Source organism: Somniosus microcephalus, chromosome 8 (assembly GCF_052327205.1).
Source record: "Somniosus microcephalus isolate GS21.2 chromosome 8, FLI_Smic_1.0, whole genome shotgun sequence".
In the NCBI taxonomy this organism is placed as follows: domain Eukaryota; kingdom Metazoa; phylum Chordata; class Chondrichthyes; order Squaliformes; family Somniosidae; genus Somniosus; species Somniosus microcephalus.
In genome coordinates this window covers 270,175,568-270,199,235 of record NC_140994.1, presented here as the reverse complement: position 1 = coordinate 270,199,235, position 23,668 = coordinate 270,175,568, and the positions used below count along the sequence as shown (strand labels likewise).

At 55.4% G+C, this 23,668-nt stretch overlaps 1 protein-coding gene across 2 annotated transcripts in view; it reads right to left on the bottom strand.

Moving 5' to 3' along the window:
• mat2b (methionine adenosyltransferase 2 non-catalytic beta subunit methionine) overlaps window positions 1–23,668 on the bottom strand; it is a 54,651-nt gene that overhangs the window by 20,051 nt on the left and 10,932 nt on the right. Inside the window, exons 1-4 of one of the 2 annotated variants that reach the window (XM_085996077.1) lie at window positions 21,013–21,119; window positions 13,926–14,120; window positions 8,035–8,149; window positions 3,599–3,751 (exon numbers count right to left, since the gene is read on the bottom strand). In XM_085996077.1, the coding sequence (XP_085852203.1) occupies window positions 3,599–3,751; window positions 8,035–8,149; window positions 13,926–14,120; window positions 21,013–21,075 (526 nt within the window). In that variant the 5' untranslated portion in view covers window positions 21,076–21,119. Of the gene's footprint in view, window positions 1–3,598; window positions 3,752–8,034; window positions 8,150–13,925; window positions 14,121–21,012; window positions 21,120–23,668 lie in introns of those variants that run through there. The other variant, XM_085996078.1, reaches the window with a different exon arrangement.

Genomic DNA, 23,668 nt, shown 5'->3' with positions numbered 1-23,668 from the left:
ATTACGAGATAAAATGGCTAATGGTGCGAGGCAAAAGGAGATGGTAATGGGACACGTAAAGAAACAAAAGATGACTCTGGATGAGGTGTAAATGACAATGGCAGAATCAACAGCTGCCCTGTGAGAGAGAAAATAAAAATGAAAAAAAAGATAGGGGCCGAGGTTATGGTCCGAAATTGTTGCTCTCAATGTTGAGTCCGGAAGGCTGTAAAGTGCCTAATCGAACGATGAGGTGCTGTTCCTCGAGCTCACGTTGAGCTTCATTGGAACAATGTAATAGGCCGAGGACAGTGAGGTCTGAGTGGGAGTGAAGCGGAGAATTAAAATGACAGGCGACCGGAAGCTCGGGGTCACCCTTACGGACTGAACGGAGGTGTTCCACAAAGCGGTCACCCAATCTGCGTTTGGTCTCCCCAATGTAGAGGAGACCGCATCGTGAGCAGCGAATACAGTATACTAGATTGCAAGAAGTACAAGTAAATCGTTGTTTCACCTGGAAGGGGTGTTTGGGGCCCTGGACAGTGGGAAGGGGGGAGGTATAGGGGCAGGTGTTGCATCTCCTGCGCTTGCATGTGAAGGTGCCGGGCGAAGGGGAACGGGTGTTGGGGGCGATCGAGGAGTGGACTAGGGAGTCTTGGAGGGAGCGGTCCCTACAGAATGCTGAAAGGGGAGGGGAAGATGTGTTTGGTGGTGGGATCACGTTGGAGGTGGCGGAAATGGCGGAGGATGATCCATTGAATGTGGAGGCTGGTGGGGTGAAAGGTGAGGACAAGGGGAACCCTATCATGGTTCTGGGAGGGAGGGGCAGGGGTGAGGGCAGAAGTGTGGGAGATAGAACGGACACTGTCGAGGGCCGTGTCAACCACAATAGAGGGGAATCCTCAGTTGAGGAAAAAGGAAGACATGTCGGAAGCACTGGTGTGGAAGGTGGCATCGTCGGAGCAGATGCGGCGGAGACAGAGAAACTGGGAGAATGGAAGAGTCCTTACAGGAGGCACGGTGGGAGGAAGTGTAGTCCAGGTAGCTGTGGGAGTCAGTGGGCTTATAGTGAATATTGGTCAATAACGTATCCCCAGAAATGGAGACAGAGAAGTCAAGGAAGGGAAGGGAAGAGTCGGAGATGGACCATGTGAAGGTGAGGGAAGGGTGGAAATTGGAAGCAAAGTGAATGAAATTTTCTAGTTCAGGGCGAGAGCAGGAAACGGCACCGATACAGTCATCAATGTACCGGAAAAAGAGGTGAGGGAGGGGACCTCAGTAGGACTGGAACAAAGAATGTTCCACATATCCCACGAAAAGGCAGGCATAGCTAGGGCCCATGCGGGTACGTGCTCAAATTGGCAGGATGTGACTAGTGGTGTCTGTGTTGGGACCTCAACTATTCACCGTATTTATTAATGACTTAGATGATGAGATAGAAAGTCATATATCCCAATTTGCCGATGACACAAAGATAGGCGGCATTGTAGGCAGTGTAGAGGGAAGCATAAAATTACAGAGGGATATCGACAGATTAAGTGAATGGGCAAAACTGGCAAATGGATTTCAGTGTCGGCAAATGTGAGGTCATCCACTTTGGACCTAAAAAGGATCGAACAGGGTACTTTCTAAATGGTGAAAGGCTAAAAACAGTGGAGGTCCAAAGAAACTTGGGGAGAGTCCAGGTACATCGATCATTAAAATGTCAGGAACAGGTACAGGAAATAATCAAAAATCTAATAGAATGCTGTCCTTTATATCGAGAGGACTAGAGTACAAGGGAGTAGAAGTTATGCTGCAGCTGTACAAAGCCCTGGTTAGACCACACCTGGAGCACTGGGAGCAGTTCTGGGCCCCACACCTTAGGAAAGATATACTGGCCTTGGAGGGAGTGCAGCGTAGGTTTACCAGAATGATACCCGGGCTTCGAGGGTTAAATTACGAGGAGAGATTACACAAACTCGGAGAACTCAAATTTCTGTCCACGGATGTTGCCTGACCTGCTGAGTTTTTCCAGCATTTTCTGTTGTTATTACACAAACTAGGGTTGTATTCCCTAGAATTTAGAAGGTTAAGGGGTGATCCGATCGAAGTTTTCAGGGTATTAAGAGGAACAGATAGGGTAGAGAGAGAGAAACTATTTCCGCTGGTTGGGGAGTCTAGGACTAGGGGGCAGAGTCTAAAAATTAGAGCCAGACCTTTCAGGAGTGAAATTAGGAAACACTTCTACACACAAAGGGTGGTAGAAGTTTGGAACTCTCTTCCACAATGGGCAATTGATGCTGGATCAATTGTTAATTTTAAATCGGAGATTGATAGCTTTCTGTTAACCAAAGAGGGATAGGGGCCAAAGGCGGGTGTATGGAGTTAGGTCACAGATCAGCCATGATCTCACTGAATGGCGAATCCACCACCTTAAACATTCACTCCCTCCACCACCGGCGCACCGTGGCTGCAGTGTGTACCATCTACAAGATGCACTGCAGCAACTCACCAAGGCTTCTTCGGCAGCACCTCCCAAACCCGCGACCTCCTCCACCTAGAAGGACAAGGGCAGCAGGCGCATGGGAACACCACCACCTCCAAGTTCCCCTCCAAGTCACACACCATCCTGACTTGAAAGTATATCGCCGATCCTTCATCGTCGCTGGGCCAAAATCCTGGAACTCCCTCCCTAACAGCACTGTGGGAGCACCTTCACCACACGGACTGCAGCGGTTCCAGGAGGCGGCTCACCACCACCTTCTCAAGGGCGATTACGGATGGGCAATAAATGCCGGCCTTGCCAGCGAGGCCCACATCCCAGGAATCAATTTTTTTTAAAAGGTGGTTTTTGAAGGGACAGAGATTGCGAGGGCAAAGTAAGGGTGCAATGACTGAGGCATCATCCTCTGATGGTGGAAATGGAGGGGGAGGGGAGAGGGGGGTCAGGCGGACAAGTATTCTGAGCAGAGAGCGTGGGGTGGAAGTTGGGACATACAGCTAGAGAAGCTCACAGGAGTCAAGATACAGATCAGCCATTGGATGGCGGAACAGGCTCGAGGGGCCTCCTCCTGTTCCTGTGTAATGTGGAGGGATACGAGGGTGAAGGCCAAGTCAACGCACATGGGGAAAGGAAGCCAGTGGGACTTGACAAGGACAGAGTGTGGGTCTGTGTGCGAGACGGGACACGGAGTGCAAAGTACTGGACAGCATTAGGTTTGTGAATGGTGGCGAGGGATGGGACACTGAGGAACTGAGCCATTGGAGTGACGGTGTGGATTACAACTTCAGCAGCAGAGCGCAAGAGAGGGGCATGTTTCAGAGATGGATACGTCGAGGTTTGATCGGCTCAGGGCCAAGGCCGAGAATGCACAGAGAAGAATGGAGGAACTAGGGAAAAGATTCGAGAGACAATCAGGTGTGTTCCTGCAGAGAGAGACGGGGTTGAGGGACTTGATGAGAGGCCAGTTGACAACCATTGAAGTGGGACAGACTTGTGTCTTAATGGCATTCCCTGCTCCTGTTCTTTATTAACATTCCCCCCAGTTATTTCACTGCTTTATCCCAGTAAGCCCTAGTCTCAGGATCCTGCAGCCAACCACAATCACAGTGTGCAGGAGCTGGATTCCTGCCTCACCCGGGTGATTTTGCAAAACCAGCCTCTCCCCTTCCAGTTTGGATTTCCCGTAGAGATTGAGGGGGTTCGGGGCATCATTTTCTCGATAAGGCGGGTGCGATCCGTCGAAGATGTAATCTGTGCTCATGTAGATGAGGAATGCTCCGATTGCAGCTGCAAGGAATGGACAGAACAGCTTTTTTTAAAAATGTAATTGCAAATAGTTTCAAACTGGTCAAATTCTGCTCATTTCACATTTAATTGTGTGTTCTTTTGGGCACCATTTCTCCCTCTTTCTCCCCCGTCCCACTCCTGAAGGCACAGACCCTTGTTGGGGTACGATTCCACGCGCCCCACCCCCAGCACCATCCTCAAGTCCTTTTTTTTTTTTTTTTTTTAATTATTTGTTCTCTGGGTGTGGCTGTCGCTGGCAAGGCCGCATTCATTGCCCACCCCTAGTTGCCCCGAGAAGGTGGCGATACACCAGAGAGCGACTGGCTAGGCCACTGCAGAGGGCAGTTAAGAGTCACATGTAGGCCAGACCGGGTAAGGACGGCAGCGATCGGGAGTTCGAATCCCACCAGGGCAGTTTGAGAATCAGAGTTCAATTTAAAAAATCTGGAAATAAAAAGCCGGAATCAGTAAGAGCGACTGTGAAGCTGTCGGATTGTCGTACAAACCCAACTGTTTAATTAATGCTTCCGGTCGCCTGTCACTTTAATTCACCGCTCCATTCCCACTCAGACCTCACCGTCCGCAGCCTCTTGCATTGTTCCACGGAAGCTCAACGTAAACTCGAGGAACAGCACCTCATCTTCCGATTAGGCACTTTACAGCCTTCCGGACTCAACATAGAATTCACCAATTTCAGATCATAACCTTGGCCCCTATTATACTTTTATATATTTTTTATCCACACCTTTGTTTTGGCCCTTCCCCCTTTTTCTCTCTCCCACATGGCAGCTGTACTCTGCCAGCGCATTTCACACCTAATCTAGAGCCATCCTTTGTCTCTTTACCTGTCCTATTACCATCTCGTCTCGCCTTGAATATCTCTTAATGTCTCTTCACCTCTCAGACCTTCCCTTTTGTTCTTTCATCCCCTCCCCCATACTTTCTGTTTCATTTCCTGTGTTTCTCAGTCCTGACGAAGGGTTTCGACCTGAAACGTTAACTCTGTTTCTCTGTCCACGGATGTTGCCGGAGGGCCTGCTGAGTTTTTCCAGCATTTTCTGTTGTTATTTCGGATTTCCAGCATCCGCAGTATTTTGCTACCGTGTTTAATTAATGTCCTTTGGGGAAGGAAATTTGTTGTCCTTACCTGGTCTGGACCTATAGGAGACTCGAATTAGAGTCATAGAGTAATACAGCACGGATAGAGGCCCTTCGGCCCATCGTGTCCGTGCCGGCCATCAAGCCCTGTCTAATCTAATCCCATATTCCAGCATTTGGCCCGTAGCCTTGTATGCTATGGCATTTCAAGTGCACATCCAAATGCTTCTTAAATGTTGTGAGGGTTTCTGCCTCCACAACCCTTTCAGGCAGTGAGTTCCAGACTCCAACCACCCTCTGGGTGAAAAAGTTCTTTCTCAAATCCCCTCTAAACCTCCCGCCCTTTACCTTGAATCTATGCCCCCTAGTTATTGACCCCTCTACTAAGGGAAAAAGCTCCTCAGCATCCATCCTATCTATGCCCCTCATAATTTTGTACACCTCAATCATGTCCCCCCTCAGCCTCCTCTGCTCCAAGGAAAACAAACCCAATCTGCCCAGTCTCTCTTCATAGCTGAAGCCCTCCAGCCCTGGTAACATCCTGGTGAACCTCCTCTGCACCCTCTCCAACGCGATCACATCCTTCCTGTAGTGTGGCGACCAGAACTGCACACAGTATTCCAGCTGTGGCCTAACCAGTGTTATATACAGCTCCATCATAACCTCCTTGCTCTTATATTCAATGCCTCGGCTAATGAAGGCAAGTATCCCATATGCCTTTTTTACCACCTTATCCACCTGTTCCGCCGCCTTCAGGGATCTGTGTACTTGCACACCCAGATCCCTCTGACCCTCCGTCTTGCCTAGGGTCTTTCCATTCATTGTGTATTCCTTTGCCTTGTTAGTCCCCCCAAAGTGCATCACCTCGCACTTTTCCGGGTTAAATTCCATTTGCCACTGTTCCGCCCATCTGACCAACCCATCTATATCGTCCTGCAGACTGAGGCTACCCTCCTCGCTATTTACCACCCTACCAATTTTTGTATCATCCGCGAACTTACTGATCATACCCTTTACATTCATATCCAAGTCATTAATGTAGACCACAAACAGCAAGGGACCCAGCACCGATCCCTGTGGTACCCCACTGGCCACAGGCTTCCAGTCACAAAAACAACCTTCGACCATCACCCTCTGCCTTCTGCCACTAAGCCAGTTTTGTATCCAATGTGCCAAGGCACCCTGGATTCCATGGGCTCTTACCTTCTTGACCAGTCTCCTGTGCGGGACTTTATCGAAGGCCTTACTGAAATCCATGTATACCACATCCACTGCGTTACCCTCATCCACACACCTAGTACCCCCTCAAAAAATTCAATCAAATTAGTCAGACATGATCTTCCCTTGACAAAGCCATGTTGACTATCCCTGATTAATCCTTGCCTCTCCAAGTGGAGACAAATTTTGTCCCTCAGGATTTTTTCCAATAATTTTCCTACCACTGATGTTAGGCTCACTGGCCTGTAGTTCCCCGGTTTTTCCCTACTACCCTTCTTGAATAATGGTACTACATTAGCGGTTCTCCAGTCCTCTGGCACATCCCCTGTGGCCAGAGAGGTCCTGAATATATGTGTTAGAGCCCCCGCAATCTCCTCCTTTGCCTCACACAGCAGCCTGGGATACATTTCATCCGGGCCTGGGGATTTATCCATTTTTAGGCCAGCTAAAACCGCCAATACCTCCTCCCTCTCAATGTTAATATGTTCGAGCATATCACAGTCCCCCCGCCCTATTTCTATGTCTACATCGTCCTTCTCCATAGTGAAAACAGATGCAAAAAATTCATTTAGAACCCCTCCTACATCTTCCGGCTCCACACACAGATTGCCACTTTTGTCCCTAATGGGCCCTATTTTTTCCCTAGTTATCCTCTTACCCTTAATATACTTATAAAACATCTTCGGATTTTCCTTTGTTTTGCTTGCCAGTGTTATTTCATGGCCCCTCCTTGATCTCCTAATTTCTTTTTTAAGTATCCCCCTGCACTTTTTGTACTCCTCTAGGGCTTCCTCCGTCTTTAGCCTTTTGTATCTACCAAAAGCCCTCCTTTTTTTCCTAATCCATTCTCGTATATCCCCTGACATCCAAGGTTCCCTGTGGTTTTTGGAACCACCCTTGACCTTTACGGGAACATGTTGCCATTGTATGATCTCAATCTCCCTTCTGAAAGCCTCCCATTGCTCCGATGCGGATTTTCCTACAAGTAGCTGATCCCAGTCCATTTTGGCCAGATCCTGCCTTATCCTATTAAAATCGGCCTTCCCCCAATTTAGAACCTTTATTTCCGGCCCATCCCTGTCCTTTTCCATGACCACCTTAAATCTTACCATATTATGGTCACTATCACCAAAGTGCTCACCTACTAGCACTTTTTCCACTTGGCCGGCCACATTCCCTAGAATTAGGTCCAGTACCGCCCCCTCTCTTGTAGGACTTTCTACATGCTGGCTCAAAAAGCTCTCCTGGATGCACTTTAAGAATTCTACACCCTCTGAGCCTTTCACACTCTGACTATCCCAGTTAATATTGGGGAAGTTGAAATCCCCCATTATTATTACCCTATTATTTGCACATTTCTCTGAGATTTGCCTACATATCTGTTCCTCTATCTCCCCCTGACTGTTTGGAGGCCTATAGTACACTCCCAGCAAAGTGCTTGCCCCCTTTTTGTTTTTAAGCTCCACCCATATGGCCTCATTAGAGGACCCTGCTAATATATCATCCCTCCTTACTGCAGTAATTGACTCCTTAATTAATATTGCGACACCCCCTCCTCTTATACCTCCCCCTCTGTCTCGCCTGAAGATTCTGTACCCCGGAATATTGAGCTGCCAGTCTTGCCCTTCCCTCAACCATGTCTCCGTGATAGCAACAATATCATACTCCCATGTGTTTATCAACACCTTCAGTTCATCCACCTTATTTGCAAGACTCCTTGCATTAAAATAGATGCCATCCAGCCTTGCCCTGGAAGAGGCCTAGGAAGCTACTCAGTTGCGTCACCACCTTCTCAGAATAACTAGGCTATAAATGCCGGCCTTCCCAGCAACGCCACACCCAGAGAATGAAAAACAACTGGCTGAGGACTTTGAACAAGTCGTACTGCTGTCCCACAGACACTGCTTCAGGTTAGAACCATCAAGGACTATTTCTTAAGCAAACGAGCCCACAAAGAGTTTTAATACCTGACTCCTTGGCTATGCATCCAGAGGTGCTTACATTCAACTGCCTGGCGTATTCGGGCTGACTCTCCACTACATCAGGTCTCCGCTCCGCAGCACAGTGTATAACAGCTTGCGGCTGTAACAGGATTAACACAAGACCCGCAGTCAGTTTCCAACCAATACCCAGCGCCGTTCCTGAAGGTAAACCTACAGGTTTCAACAGCACAGCTTGATTTTACTCTTCAGGGAAGGTAGGGTGAGGAGCCTGGTGTCTATTAAAGCAGGAGATCAACACGTTGGGGAGGGGACCACAGGAGGGACACTGGATCAAGCAGGTTTGGCTGGCCAAATGGCCTTTCTCAAGGAAGAAGACAAGTTCTTTTTAATTCAAGGAAGAGCATCAGTTGAGAACCTGCAAGCTGTATCAATAGAGACGGTGTGTAAAGCGAACAGACACACAACTGGTCTTCTTCCTTCAAGTCATTGTTGGTATATTGTGCTGAGGAACAACACTCCCAGGGCAGGTACAGCACGAGTTAGATACAGAGTAAAGCTCCCTCTACACTGTCCCATCAAATACTCCCAGGGCAGGTACAGCACGGGTTAGATACAGAGTAAAGCTCCCTCTACACTGTCCCATCAAACACTCCCAGGGCAGGTACAGCACGGGTTAGATACAGAGTAAAGCTCCCTCTACACTGTCCCCATCAAACACTCCCAGGGCAGGTACAGCACGAGTTAGATACAGAGTAAAGCTCCCTCTACACTGTCCCATCAAACACTCCCAGGGCAGGTACAGCACGGGTTAGATACAGAGTAATGCTCCCTCTACACTGTCCCATCAAACACTCCCAGGGCAGGTACAGCACGGGTTAGATACAGAGTAAAGCTCCCTCTACACTGTCCCATCAAACACTCCCAGGGCAGGTACAGCACGGGTTAGATACAGAGTAAAGCTCCCTCTACACTGTCCCCATCAAACACTCCCAGGGCAGGTACAGCACGAGTTAGATACAGAGTAAAGCTCCCTCTACACTGTCCCATCAAACACTCCCAGGGCAGGTACAGCACGGGTTAGATACAGAGTAATGCTCCCTCTACACTGTCCCATCAAACACTCCCAGGGCAGGTACAGCACGGGTTAGATACAGAGTAAAGCTCCCTCTACACTGTCCCATCAAACACTCCCAGGGCAGGTACAGCACAGGTTAGATACAGAGTAATGCTCCCTCTACACTGTCCCATCAAACACTCCCAGGGCAGGTACAGTACGGGTTAGATACAGAGTAAAGCTCCCTCTACACTGTCCCATCAAACACTCCCAGGGCAGGTACAGCATGGGTCAGATACAGAGTAAAGCTCCCTCTACACTGTCCCCATCAAACACTACATGAGGAGCCATGGGTTAATGATTTATATCCCATGAATGAATGGTTTCACCCATAAGCTCATGATACAGTAGGATACAATATTAGCCCATAAATTTAAAAAGATATGGATAATAAAATTGTAAATCACAAGAGTACCAGCAAATGGAAACAGCCTTTGATGATGTCACTGTATAAGAGTCCTCGCTGATACGTTGTCTGTTACATGACACAATACAATGAATTGAACAACTTCCCACCCACAACACAAGACCTGCAACTCTATCGACTAAAGTCTGGTGTATAGTGAGAATGCCTGTAAGTTAACAGGAACAGGAGGAGGCCATTCAGCCCCTCGAGCTTGTTCCACATTCAATCAGATCATGGCTGATCGGCGACCTAACTCCATCCACCCGCCTTTGTCCCATATCCCTTAATACCTTTGGTTAACAAAAATCTATCAATCTCAGATTTAAAATTAACAATTGATCCAGCGGCAATTGCCATTTGTGGAAAAGAGTTGCAGTACTGAGGGAGCGCCGCACTGTCGGAGGGACAGTGCTGAGGGAGCGCCGCACTGTCGGAGGGACAGTGCTGAGGGAGCGCCGCACTGTCGGAGGGGCAGTACTGAGGGAGATCCGCACTGTCGGAGGGGCAGTACTGAGGGAGCGCTGCACTGTCGGAGGGGCAGCACTGAGGGAGCGCTGCACTGTCGGAGGGGCAGCACTGAGGGAGCGCCGCACTGTCGGAGGGGCAGCACTGAGGGAGGTGTCGTCTTTTGGATGAGACGTTAAACCGAGGCTTCGTCTGCCCTCTCAGGTGGATGTAAAAGATCCCACGGCCACTATTTTGAAGAGCAGGGGGAGTTCTCTCCGGTGTCCTGGGGCCAATATTCATCCATCAACCAACATCCTAAAACAGATGATCTGGTCATTATCACATTGCTGTTTGTGGGGTCTTGCTGTGCCTGAATTGGCTGCCGCACTTCCTACGTTAAAACAGTGACTACACTTCAAAAGTACTTCATTGGCTGTGAAGCGATTTGGGACATTTGGAGGTTGTGAAAGGCGCTGGAGAAACACGAGTTCTTTCTTTAATTCCATGCAGATTCTCTCGTCCATCGTTCTGTGCAGACTCCAGTTGTGATCACCGGTACTTGCTTAAAGACCTGATCCCAGCTGGGGAAGGAAGCCCCTGGCCACCAGCCAATGGCCCTGCAGGAAGGGGCATGTTTCTGGGCATCGTGTGAGGACAGCGGGGGCCTTGCCTGTGATGCCTTCATGGTCAAATAGTCAACCAATAGCCAGTGCGACTTTAGATTCACACAAAGAGTGGCCATGTGTGCGAGAAACCGGAGGGTACCCGACATTCTAAATAGTGAGCCCCTCAACCCGAGAGTCACCCCGACCCCCGTCCCAGTAAGAGAGGGAGTCACCCCGCCCCCCGTCCCAGCGAGAGTCACCCCGACCCCCGTCCCAGCGAGAGTCACCCCGCCCCCCGTCCCAGCGAGAGTCACCCCGACCCACGTCCCAGCGAGAGTCACCCCGACCCCCGTCCCAGCGAGAGTCACCCCGACCCCCGTCCCAGCGAGAGAGTCACCCCGACCCCCGTCCCAGCGAGAGAGTCACCCCGACCCCCGTCCCAGCGAGAGTCAGCCCGACCCCCGTCCCAGCGAGAGTCACCCCGACCCCCGTCCCAGCGAGAGAGTCACCCCGACCCCCGTCCCAGCGAGAGTCAGCCCGACCCCCGTCCCAGCGAGAGTCAGCCCGACCCCCGTCCCAGCGAGAGTCACCCCTGACCCCCGTCCCAGCGAGAGAGTCAGCCCTGACCCCCGTCCCAGCGAGAGTCACCCCGGCCCCCGTCCCAGCGAGAGTCAGCCCGACCCCCGTCGCAGCGAGAGTCACCCCGACCCCCGTCCCAGCGAGAGTCACCCCTGACCCCCGTCCCAGCGAGAGTCACCCCTGACCCCCGTCCCAGCGAGAGGGAGTCACCCCTGACCCCCGTCTCAGCGAGAGAGGGAGTCACCCCTGACCCCCGTCCCAGCAAGAGTCACCCGACCCTGTCCCAGCGAGTCACCCCTGACCCCGTCCCAGCGAGAGTCACCCCTGACCCCGTCCCAGCGAGAGTCACCCCTGACCCCGTCCCAGCGAGAGTCACCCCTGACCCTCGTCCCAGCGAGTCACCCCTGACCCCGTCCCAGCGAGAGTCACCCCTGACCCCGTCCCAGCGAGAGTCACCCCTGACCCTCGTCCCAGCGAGAGTCACCCCTGACCCCCGTCCCAGCGAGTCACCCCTGACCCCGTCCCAGCGAGAGTCACCCCTGACCCCCGTCCCAGCGAGAGAGGGAGTCACCCCTGACCCCCGTCCCAGCGAGATAGGGAGTCACCCCCTGACCCCCGTCCCAGCGAGAGGGGGAGTCACCCCTGACCCCCGTCCCAGCGAGAGTCACCCCTGACCCCGTCCCAGCGAGTGTCACCCCTGACCCTCGTCCCAGCGAGAGTCACCCCTGACCCTCGTCCCAGCGAGAGTCACCCGACCCCCGTCCCAGCGAGAGAGAGGGAGTCACCCCGACCCCCCGTCCCAGCGAGAGGGGGAGTCACCCCGACCCCCGTCCCAGCGAGAGAGTCACAACCCCCATCCCAGCGAGAGTCACCCGACCCCCGTCCCAGCGAGAGTCAGCCCGACCCCCGTCCCAGCGAGAGTCAGCCCGACCCCCGTCCCAGCGAGAGTCAGCCCGACCCCCGTCCCAGCGAGAGTCAGCCCGACCCCCGTCCCAGCGAGAGTCAGCCCGACCCCCGTCCCAGCGAGAGTCACCCCGACCCCCGTCCCAGCGAGAGTCAGCCCGACCCCCGTCCCAGCGAGAGAGTCACCCCGACCCCCGTCCCAGCGAGAGGTAGTCACCCCTGACCCCCGTCCCAGCGAGAGTCACCCCTGACCCCCGTCCCAGCGAGAGTCACCCCTGACCCCCGTCCCAGCGAGAGGGAGTCACCCCTGACCCTCGTCCCAGCTAGAGAGCGAGTCACCCCTGACCCCCGTCCCAGCGAGAGTCACCCCTGACCCCCGTCCCAGCGAGAGGGAGTCACCCCTGACCCCCGTCCCAGCGAGAGGGAGTCACCCCTGACCCTCGTCCCAGCGAGAGAGGGAGTCACCCCTGACCCCCGTCCCAGCAAGAGTCACCCGACCCCCGTCCCAGCGAGAGTCACCCCTGACCCCGTCCCAGCGAGAGTCACCCCTGACCCCGTCCCAGCGAGAGTCACCCCTGACCCCCGTCCCAGCGAGAGTCACCCCTGACCCCCGTCCCAGCGAGTCACCCCTGACCCCCGTCCCAGCGAGAGAGGGAGTCACCCCTGACCCCCGTCCCAGCGAGATAGGGAGTCACCCCTGACCCCCGTCCCAGCGAGAGGGGGAGTCACCCCTGACCCCCGTCCCAGCGAGAGTCACCCCTGACCCCGTCCCAGCGAGTGTCACCCCTGACCCTCGTCCCAGCGAGAGTCACCCCTGACCCTCGTCCCAGCGAGAGTCACCCGACCCCCGTCCCAGCGAGAGAGGGAGTCACCCCGACCCCCGTCCCAGCGAGAGGGGGAGTCACCCCGACCCCCGTCCCAGCGAGAGAGTCACAACAACCCCCGTCCCAGCGAGAGTCACCCGACCCCCGTCCCAGCGAGAGGGGGAGTCACCCCGACCCAGCGAGAGGGGGAGTCACCCCGACCCCCGTCCCAGCGAGAGAGTCACAACAACCCCCGTCCCAGCGAGAGTCACCCGACCCCCGTCCCAGCGAGAGGGGGAGTCACCCCGACCCAGCGAGAGGGGGAGTCACCCCGACCCCCGTCCCAGCGAGAGAGTCACAACAACCCCCGTCCCAGCGAGAGTCACCCGACCCCCGTCCCAGCGAGAGGGGGAGTCACCCCGACCCAGCGAGAGGGGGAGTCACCCCGACCCCCGTCCCAGCGAGAGAGTCACAACAACCCCCGTCCCAGCGAGAGTCACCCGACCCCCGTCCCAGCGAGAGGGGGAGTCACCCCGACCCAGCGAGAGGGGGAGTCACCCCGACCCCCGTCCCAGCGAGAGTCACAACAACCCCCGTCCCAGCGAGAGTCACCCGACCCCCGTCCCAGCGAGAGAGGGAGTCACCCCTCACCCCCGCCCCAGCGAGAGAGTCACCCTGACCCCCATCCCAGCGAGAGGGAGTCACCCCTGACCCCCGTCCCAGCAAGAGGGAGTCACCCCTGACCCCTGTCCCAGCGAGAGAGTCACCCCTGACCCACGTCCCAGCGAGAATCACCCCCCCTCCAAACCCCATCAGATAGTCACCCCCCTGAACTAGTTCATTTTTTTTGGGCTGCGCAGCCCTTTAAACGACCCGCACGGCCCATTCAACAGGTGCGGTTTCTTCTATTTAAAAGCCAGTGAGCCAGCTGTGCAGGACCTCTTGAGCCCCGCGCGGCCACGCAGCTTAAAGGGAACATTACCCTGAACCCCATCCCAGTTAACAACTACTTCACAAGCCTGCTTCAGCTACCGGCAGAATGTGCTGACGTTCAGTACCTTAAAATCCTGGATGATTTTCCGCACGGCCCCTGGATCCAGCAGGTTCACTTTCTCAAACTTGGGTCGAGCTCTTTTGTACCCGCAGCCCACGGCGTTCCAGTTGTTGTCCAGAAACTCCTTATACACAGCACGGCCAAGCAGACCTGTCGCTCCGGTGACCAGCACACGCCTGTCCGGCACACCGACATCCTCCTGCAACGGAAGATCCCACAACCACTCAGTGCATGTACATAGTTCCCTGAAGGCAGCAGGACGGGTAAATAAGGTGGTTAAAAAGGCATATGGGATACTTGCCTTCATTAGCCGAGGCATAGAATATAAGAGCAGGGAGGTTATGATGGGGCTGTACAAAATGCTAGTAAGGCCACAGCTGGAATACTGTGTGCAGTTCTGGTCGCCACACTATAGGAAGGATGTGATTGCATTGGAGAGGGTGCAGAGGAGATTCACCAGGATGTTACCTGGGCTGGAGCGTTTCTGCTATGAAGAGAGACTGGACAGGCTGGGGTTGTTTTCCTTAGAGCAGAGAAGGCTGAGGGGGGACCTGATTGAGGTGTACAAAACTGTGAGGGGCATAGATAGGGTAGATAGAAAGGAACTTTTCCCCTTAGTAGAGGGGTCAATAACAAGGGGGCATAGATTCAAGGTAAGGGGCAGGAGGTTTAGAGGGGATTTGAGGGAAAACTTTTTCACCCAGAGGGTGGTTGGAATCTGGAACTCACTGCCTGAATGGGGGGTAGAGGCAGGAACCCTCACAACATTCAAGAAGCATTTAGATGAGCACTTGAAACGCCATAGCATACAAGGCTTGGACCAAATGCTGGAAAATGGGATTAGAATAGACAGGGCTTGATGGCCGGCGCGGACACGATGGGCCGAAGGGCCTCTTTCTGTGCTGTATAACTCTATGACTCTACCAACCATCGTCTTGGTGGTGTCAGTGCTCTCTCCCGAACACGCCCACCCTCGCGGACCCTGTTTGGGACGTCCTGGGGTCGTGAAAGGCCCTATAGAAATACAAGTTCTTCCTTTCTTCATGCGGCTCACTGAAATCAGTAAAACAAGTCCTCACCCCAGAGACTGGAGCTGAAAAATCTAGGGTGACACTCCAGTGCAGTACTGAGGGAGCGCTGCACTGTCGGAGGGGCAGTACTGAGGGAATGCTGCACTGTCGGAGGGGCAGTACTGAGGGAGCGCCGCACTGTCGGAGGGGCAGTACTGAGGGAGCGCCGCACTGTCGGAGGGGCAGTACTGAGGGAGCGCCGCACTGTCGGAGGGGCAGTGCTGAGGGAGCGCTGCACTGTCAGAGGGGCAGTACTGAGGGAGCGCTGCACTGTCGGAGGGGCAGTATCGAGGGAGCGCTGCACTGTCGGAGGGGCTGTACTGAGGGAGCGCTGCAGTGTCGGAGGTGCCGTCTTTCGGATGAGACATTAAACCGAGGCCCCATCTGCTCTCTCGGGTGGCACTATTTCGAAGGAGAACAGAGGAGTTCTCCCCGGTGTCCTGGGGCCAATATTTATCCCTCAACCAACATCACAAACAGATTATCTGGTCATTATCACATAGCTGTTTGTGAGAGCTTGCTGTGCTTAAATTGGCTGTTGGGTTTCCTACATTACAGCAGTGACTATACTTCCAAAAAAAAAGTACTTAATTGGCTGCAAAGCACGTTGGGACATCCTGAGGCTGTGAAAGGCGCTGGAGAAATAAAAGTTCTTTCATTCTAGTTTTTTTTTTTTTTATATAAAACAGTGAGGCAAGAACCGATCTGAAGGAGGGCTTGGGCATCACCTGGAGAACAAAAGTGAGGACGGTCACCTTCCCAGCAACAAGGGGAGGCTCGTATAGTGGGAGGGACAGGTGCGGAGAGAGGGGGAGGGACAGGTGCGGAGAGTGGCGGGGGCAGAGAGAGGGGGAGGGACAGGTGCGGGGGCAGAGAGAGGGGGAGGGACAGGTGCGGAGAGAGGGGGAGGGACAGGTGCGGAGAGTGGCGGGGCGGAGAGAGGGGGAGGGACAGGTGCGGAGAGTGGCGGGGCGGAGAGAGGGGGCGGGACAGGTGCGGGGGCAGAGAGAGGGGGAGGGACAGGTGCGGAGAGAGGGGGAGGGACAGGTGCGGAGAGTGGCGGGGCGGAGAGAGGGGGAGGGACAGGTGCGGAGAGTGGCGGGGACAGAGAGAGGGGGAGGGACAGGTGCGGGGGCAGAGAGAGGGGGAGGGACAGGTGCGGAGAGTGGCGGGGCGGAGAGAGGGGGAGGGACAGGTGCGGAGAGTGGCGGGGCGGAGAGGGGGGGCGGGACAGGTGCGGGGGCAGAGAGAGGGGGAGGGACAGGTGCGGAGAGAGGGGGAGGGACAGGTGCGGAGAGTGGCGGGGCGGAGAGAGGGGGAGGGACAGGTGCGGAGAGTGGCGGGGCGGAGAGAGGGGGCGGGACAGGTGCGGAGAGTGGCGGGGGCAGAGAGGGGGGGAGGGACAGGTGCGGAGAGTGGCGGGGGCGGAGAGAGGGGGAGGGACAGGTGCGGAGAGTGGCGGGGCAGAGAGGGGGGGAGGGACAGGTGCGGAGAGTGGCGGGGGCAGAGAGAGGGGGAGGGACAGGTGCGGAGAGTGGCGGGGGCAGAGGGGGGGAGGGACAGGTGCGGAGAGTGGCGGGGCGGAGAGAGGGGGAGGGACAGGTGCGGAGAGTGGCGGGGCGGAGAGAGGGGGAGGGACAGGTGCGGAGAGTGGCGGGGCGGAGAGAGGGGGAGGGACAGGTGCGGAGAGTGGCGGGGCGGAGAGGGGGAGGGACAGGTGCGGAGTGTGGCGGGGGCAGAGAGGGGGGGAGGGACAGGTGCGGAGAGTGGCGGGGGCGGAGAGAGGGGGAGGGACAAGTGCGGAGAGAGGGGAGGGACAGGTGCGGAGAGTGGCGGGGCGGAGAGAGGGGGAGGGACAGGTGCGGAGAGTGGCGGGGCGGAGAGAGGGGGAGGACAGGTGCGGAGAGTGGAGGGGGCGGAGAGAGGGGGAGGGACAGGTGCGGAGAGTGGCGGGGCGGAGAGAGGGGGAGGGACAGGTGCGGAGAGTGGCGGGGCGGAGAGAGGGGGAGGGACAGGTGCGGAGTGTGGCGGGGGCAGAGAGGGGGGAGGGACAGGTGCGGAGAGTGGCGGGGGCGGAGAGAGGGGGAGGGACAAGTGCGGAGAGGGGGAGGGACAGGTGCGGAGAGTGGCGGGGCGGAGAGAGGGGGAGGACAGGTGCGGAGAGTGGAGGGGGCGGAGAGAGGGGGAGGGACAGGTGCGGAGAGTGGCGGGGCGGAGGGGGAGGGACAGGTGCGGAGAGTGGCGGGGCGGAGAGAGGGGGAGGGACAGGTGCGGAGTGTGGCGGGGGCAGAGAGGGGGGAGGGACAGGTGCGGAGAGTGGCGGGGGCGGAGAGAGGGGGAGGGACAAGTGCGGAGAGGGGGAGGGACAGGTGCGGAGAGTGGCGGGGGCGGAGAGAGGGGGAGGACAGGTGCGGAGAGTGGCGGGGCGGAGAGAGGGGGAGGGACAGGTGCGGAGAGTGGCGGGGCGGAGAGAGGGGGAGGGACAGGTGCGGAGAGTGGCGGGGCGGAGAGAGGGGGAGGGACAGGTGCGGAGAGTGGCGGGGCGGAGAGAGGGGGAGGGACAGGTGCGGAGAGTGGCGGGGCGGAGAGAGGGGGAGGGACAGGTGCGGAGAGTGGCGGGGCGGAGAGAGGGGGAGGGACAGGTGCGGAGAGTGGCGGGGCGGAGAGAGGGGGAGGGACAGGTGCGGAGAGTGGCGGGGCGGAGAGAGGGGGAGGGACAGGTGCGGAGAGTGGCGGGGCGGAGAGAGGGGGAGGGACAGGTGCGGAGAGTGGCGGGGCGGAGAGGGGGGGAGGGACAGGTGCGGAGAGTGGCGGGGCGGAGAGAGGGGGAGGACAGGTGCGGAGAGTGGCGGGGCAGAGAGAGGGGGAGGGACAGGTGCGGAGAGTGGCGGGGCGGAGAGAGGGGGAGGACAGGTGCGGAGAGCGGCGGAGGTTTACAAACTTTAATGGACAAATCAAACCTTACATTGTTGAAGTCACAAAGTGACAGCGAGCTGGTACAGACGGTTTCGAAAGCTGCACCGTCACCCGCAGTTGCACAATCGGCATGACATGTTAGAGGAAAGTCCCATATTCAATGTGGACACAGCAATTACTCATGGCAAAGAAACACTGATGCAAAAATACAACAAAAACATAACAGGAAGTCAAGTGTGCAGACAGGAAGCAATATTTTTAAGACATTACAGATCGTTCGTTCAGCTGTGAACAGCGAGTGCCCCGCCCAGTGAAGGGTCAGACTCTGCAGCAAGTGTCCCCACAACCCTCCAAGATATCTGCGCTCCTCCAAATCTGCCCACTTGCACATCCCCAATTTTGATCGCTCCACCATTGGCAGCCCTGCCTTTAGCTGCCGAGGCCCAAACTCTGGAATTCCCTCCCTAAACCTCTCCCTCTCTCCTCCTTTAAGGCGCTCCTTAAAACCTGCCTCTTTGACCAAGCTTTTTGTCACCTGTCCTAATATCTGTTCATGTGCCTCGTGTCAAATTGTGTCTGATTTACGCTCCTGTGGCGCGCCTTGGAACGTTTCACTGCGTTAAAGGCGATATATAAATGCAAGCTATTTTTAAAACGATGACTTTGCAAATAATGCTTCGAGTTCAGCTTTTTGACAATAGGCACAGTCACAAGGTTTAAAGTGTGAAGTTAATTATCAAACACAATCATGAAATCCCCACGGCCATTTTATATTAGAGTAAATAAAGTGTCTGGTGAGGTGCAGTTAAATTGTAAACCGCCTTCCATTTCTTGAGGCTGTGAGTCAGTTTACAGCTCAGGAACCGAGAATCTAACCATAGCAAGATCCCACAAACAGCAATGTGATGATGACCAGATCATCTGTTTCAGTGATGTTGGCCGAGGGAGAACGGTGGGGACAGAGAGTAGACGGCAGCAGATCGCTGCCCGTTATACGCCAGGAAAGGGTGGGGTGTCTAACAGGCGCCAATCCTCTCCCGCGTATTCTGAAGCTGGAGTTTAGCCCCTGTAAGAGGCACTGGCACAGCTTAAGGACGGTATCTTAACTTGCACCAAGTTCCCCATCTGCTCTGTGCTCGCTGACCTGTATTGGTTCCCAGTCTGGCAATACCTCGATTATAATAAATTCTCATCCTTATGTTGGTGTCCTTCCATATCCTAGCCCCCTCCATCCTACCCTGTCTCTAATCTCCACCAGCCCGACAACCATCCGAGATCTCTGCGCTCTTCCAACTCTGGCCTCTCACCCAGCTCCGATTTTAATCGCTCCACCATTGGCGGCTGTGCCTTCAGGTACCTAGGCCCTAAACGCTGGACTTCCTTCCCTGAACCTCTCCTCCTTGACCAAGCTTTCAGTCATCTGGCCGAATACCTAATGTGGCTCGGTGTGAAAAAATTTTTGATAATCGCTCCTGCGAAGCGCCTTGGGACATTTTACTATGTTAAAGGCGCTATATAAATGCAAGTCGCTGTGGTTCAATTCTGGGTTCGATAGGATCCAGGCATTAGGGAGAGCAAAGGAAATTTACACAGATCTCAAGACATCTGAGCTGTGAGCAGTGGGAGAAGAGCCTGGGACTAGGTGCTATGGAGAACAGAAGGCTGAGAATATCTCCAGATTCCAGATCTTTTATGGGAATTGAGCAATTACACCTGGATAACATGTTCAGGATTACCACAAACTGTTGAACCAGGGGATAGAGGCTCAAGCTTAAAAGGGAAAAGCTGCTCAGACGGATTAGATTTAATTAGAGTGCAGGGGGCGAGGTGAACGTGTGGAATGGAGCGTCCAGGCAGGGAGTGGAGCAAATAGTGTGGGGAAAACAGATGGGAGATTTGGACAGATAATTGAGGGAGTGGCCGGAGCACTCGATCCCAGTCCAGAAGAACGAATGTCGACAGCAACTTTCACCACCGCGGGACGTCCCAAAGCACTTCACAGCCAATGGAGTAGCTTTTGAAGTGTACTCACTGTTTGTAATGTAGGAAACACGGCAGCAAATTTATACACAGCAAGCGATGATGACCAGATAATCAGTTTGTGATGTTGATTGAGGGATAAATACTGGCCCCAGGACACCGGGGAGAACTCCCCACTGCTCTTCTTCAAAACAGTGGCCGTGGGATCTTTTACGTCCACCCGAGAGAGAGTAGACAGGGCCTCGGATTAACGTCTCATCCGAAAGACGGTCCGTCCGAGAATGCTGCGCTCCCTCAGTACTGCCCCTCCGACAGTGCTGCGCTCCCTCAGTACCGCCCCTCCGACAGTGCGGCGCTCCCTCAGTACCGCCCCTCCGACAGTGCAGCGCTCCCTCAGTACCGCCCCTCCGACAGTGCAGCGCTCCCTCAGTACCGCCCCTCCGACAGTGCAGCGCTCCCTCAGTACCGCCCCTCCGACAGTGCGGCGCTCCCTCAGTACTGCCCCTCCGACAGTGCAGCGCTCCCTCGGTACTGCCCCTCCGACAGTGCAGCACTCCCTCAGTACTGCCCCTCCGACAGTGCAGCGCTCCCTCAGTACCGCCCCTCCGACAGTGCAGCGCTCCCTCAGTACCGCCCCTCCGACAGTGCAGCGCTCCCTCAGTACCGCCCCTCCGACAGTGCGGCGCTCCCTCAGTACTGCCCCTCCGACAGTGCAGCGCTCCCTCAGTACTGACCCTCCGACAGTGCGGCGCTCCCTCAGTACTGCCCCTCCGACAGTGCAGCGCTCCCTCAGTACCGCCCCTCCGACAGTGCAGCGCTCCCTCAGTACTGCCCCTCCGACAGTGCAGCGCTCCCTCAGTACCGCCCCTCCGACAGTGCAGCGCTCCCTCAGTACCGCCCCTCCGACAGTGCGGCGCTCCCTCAGTACCGCCCCGCCGACAGTGCGGCGCCTCCTCAGTACTGCACCTCCGGCAGTGCTGCACCCCCTCAGTACTGCCTCAGCCAGGGCCGGGCCCCGGACGCTCTCCCGGCGGGGCTGCCGCTGAGGCGAGGCCGGGGCTGGGTAGGCCCGAGGCCGGGGTGTGGAGTTGTTGCCGCTGCCGCCGGCCCCCCGCGCTTGCTCACCTCCAGCAGCCGCACACAGCCCGGCCTGAAGTAGATCTTCAGCTCCCGCTCCGCGCCCACCATCGCCCAGCCGCTCTGGCGCCCCGCCCCGCGCCCCGCCCCTTCCCCATGGCAGCCCGCCCGCCCGACAGCTCCCTCCGCCAATCAGCGCCGCCGCTCAGCCACCCCGCCCGCCAATCAGCGCCGCCGCTCAGCCACCCCGCCCACCCCCTCCGCCAATCAGCGCCGCCGCTCATCCACCCCGCCCACCCCCTCCGCCAATCAGCGCTGCCGCTCATCCACCCCACCAACCGCCCCAGGAACGCTCCGCCAATCAGATCCGCAGCCGCCAAGAATCCTTGCCTTCCGGCATTGAGTGACAGGCGGATTCACCATACAAACGAAGCCAATGCTGATTGACAGGCGCTGCCCATTGCGTCACCGGCTAGCTCCACCCTCTCATGCTGAGAGACAAAGCGATCGCCCAATCAGTAGCAGAGCTACGCCCCTCCTCCCGTGACCGATTTCAGCCAATCAAAAGGTTCCCGCCTCCCTCTATGATTGTCATGTACGCTATCCAATCAGAACCGGGTTCGGCAGATTGGCTCCACCCATCGGTAAAATCGATCCAATCACCTGCTGTTGCCACGGGACCTTTAATAAAGAATTCAACTTTCGACCAATCACCTGAGTGTGGCCGGGACCACTCCGCCCCCTTTATTGATTGGTTCGCCAGCCCACCAATCATGGTGATTGATGCATTGGCCAACCCGCCGGGGTTATGGGGTCAGACGGTGGTGGAGTGGTGATGTCACTGGGCTAGTGATCCAGAGGCCTAGACTGATGATCCAGACACAGGAGTTCTAATCCCAGCACGGCAAGTGGGAAATTAAATTCACTTAATTAAATAACAGTTAATTAAATAAATCTGAAATAAAAAGCTCGCGTCAGTAATGGTGACCCTGAAACTATCGGATTGTCATAAAAACCCATCGGGTTCACTCATGTCCTTCAGGGAAGGAAATCTGCCGCCCTTACCCGATCTGGCCGCTATGTGACTCCAGACCCACAGGTTGACTCTTAACTGCTCTCTGACTCTTAAATGGCCCGGCGAGACACTCAGTTGTAACAAACCGATACGAAACAAAATAATAAGAATGGTGTATAAAATTATGAGGGGCCGAGATAGAGTGGATAGGAAGGACCTATTTCCCTTGGCAGGGAGGTCAATAACCAGGGGGCATGGATTTAAAGTCAGAAGGATTGAAGGGGAGTTGAGGAGAAATCTTTTCATGGGTGGGGGGTCTGGAACTCACTGCCTGACAGGGTGGTAGAGGCAGAAACCCTCATGCACATTTAAAACGTACTTGAAGTGCCTACAGGGCTACGGACCAAGAGCTGGATGGCTCTTTGTCGGCCGGCACGGACACGATGGGCCGAATGGCCTCCTTCTGTGCTGTAAATTTCTATGATTCTATGAATAAAAACGAACGGACCACCCAGTATCAACCACAGCGCCAGCTACGGGCACGACAACGGCACACCCAGCCTAGTCCACCCTGCAGAGTCCTCCTCACCAACATCTGGGGACTTGTGCCAAAATTGGGAGAGCTGTCCCACAGACTAGTCAAGCAACAGCCTGACATAGTCATACTCACAGAATCATACCTTTCAGCCAATGTCCCAAACTCCTCCATCACCATCCATGGGTATGTCCTGTCCCACCGGCAGGACAGACCCACCAGGGGTGGTGGCACAGTGGTATACAGTCGGGAAGGAGTGGCCCTGGGAGTCCTCAACATTGACTCCGTGCTAAATGAGATAAATTCAGAACAGATCTAGCAGCTCAAAACTGGGCATCCGTGAGGCTCTGTGGGCCATCAGCAGCAGCAGAACTGTATTCCACCACAATCTGTAACCTCATGGCCCAGCATATCCCTCACTCTACCATTACCATCAAGCCAGGGGACCAACCCTGGTACAATAAGGAGTGTAGAAGAGCATGCCAGGAGCAGCACCAGACGTACCTAAAAATGAGGTACCAACCTGTGGAAGCTGCAACACAGGACTACATGCATGCTAAAAAGCGGAAGCAGCATGCTATAGACAGAGCTAAGCGATCCCACAATCAACGGATCAGATCAAAGCTCTGCAGTCCTGCCACATCCAGTCGTGAATGGTGGTGGACCATTAAACAACTAACGGGAGGAGGAGGCTCCATGAAAATCCCCTTCCTCAATGATGGAGGAGCCCAGCACGTGAGTGCAAAAGACAAGGCTGAAGCATCTGCAACCATCTTCAGCCAGAAGTATCAAGTGGATAATCCATATCGGCCTCTTCCTGAGGTCCCCACCACCACAGAAACCAGTTTTCAGCCCATTCGATTCACTCCACGTGATATCAAGAAACGGCAGAGCGCACTGGATACAGCAAAGGCGATGGGCCCCGACAACACCCCGGCTATCGTGCTGAAGACTTGTGCTCCAGAACTAGCCGTGCCTCTAGCCAAGCTGTTCCAGTACAGCTACAACACCGGCATCTATCCGACAATGTGGAAAACTGCCCAGGTATGTCCTGTCCACAAAAAGCAGGACAAATTCAACCCGGCCAATTACCGCCCCATCAGTCTACTCTCAATCATCAGCAAAGTGATAGAAGGTGTCATCGACAGTGCTAT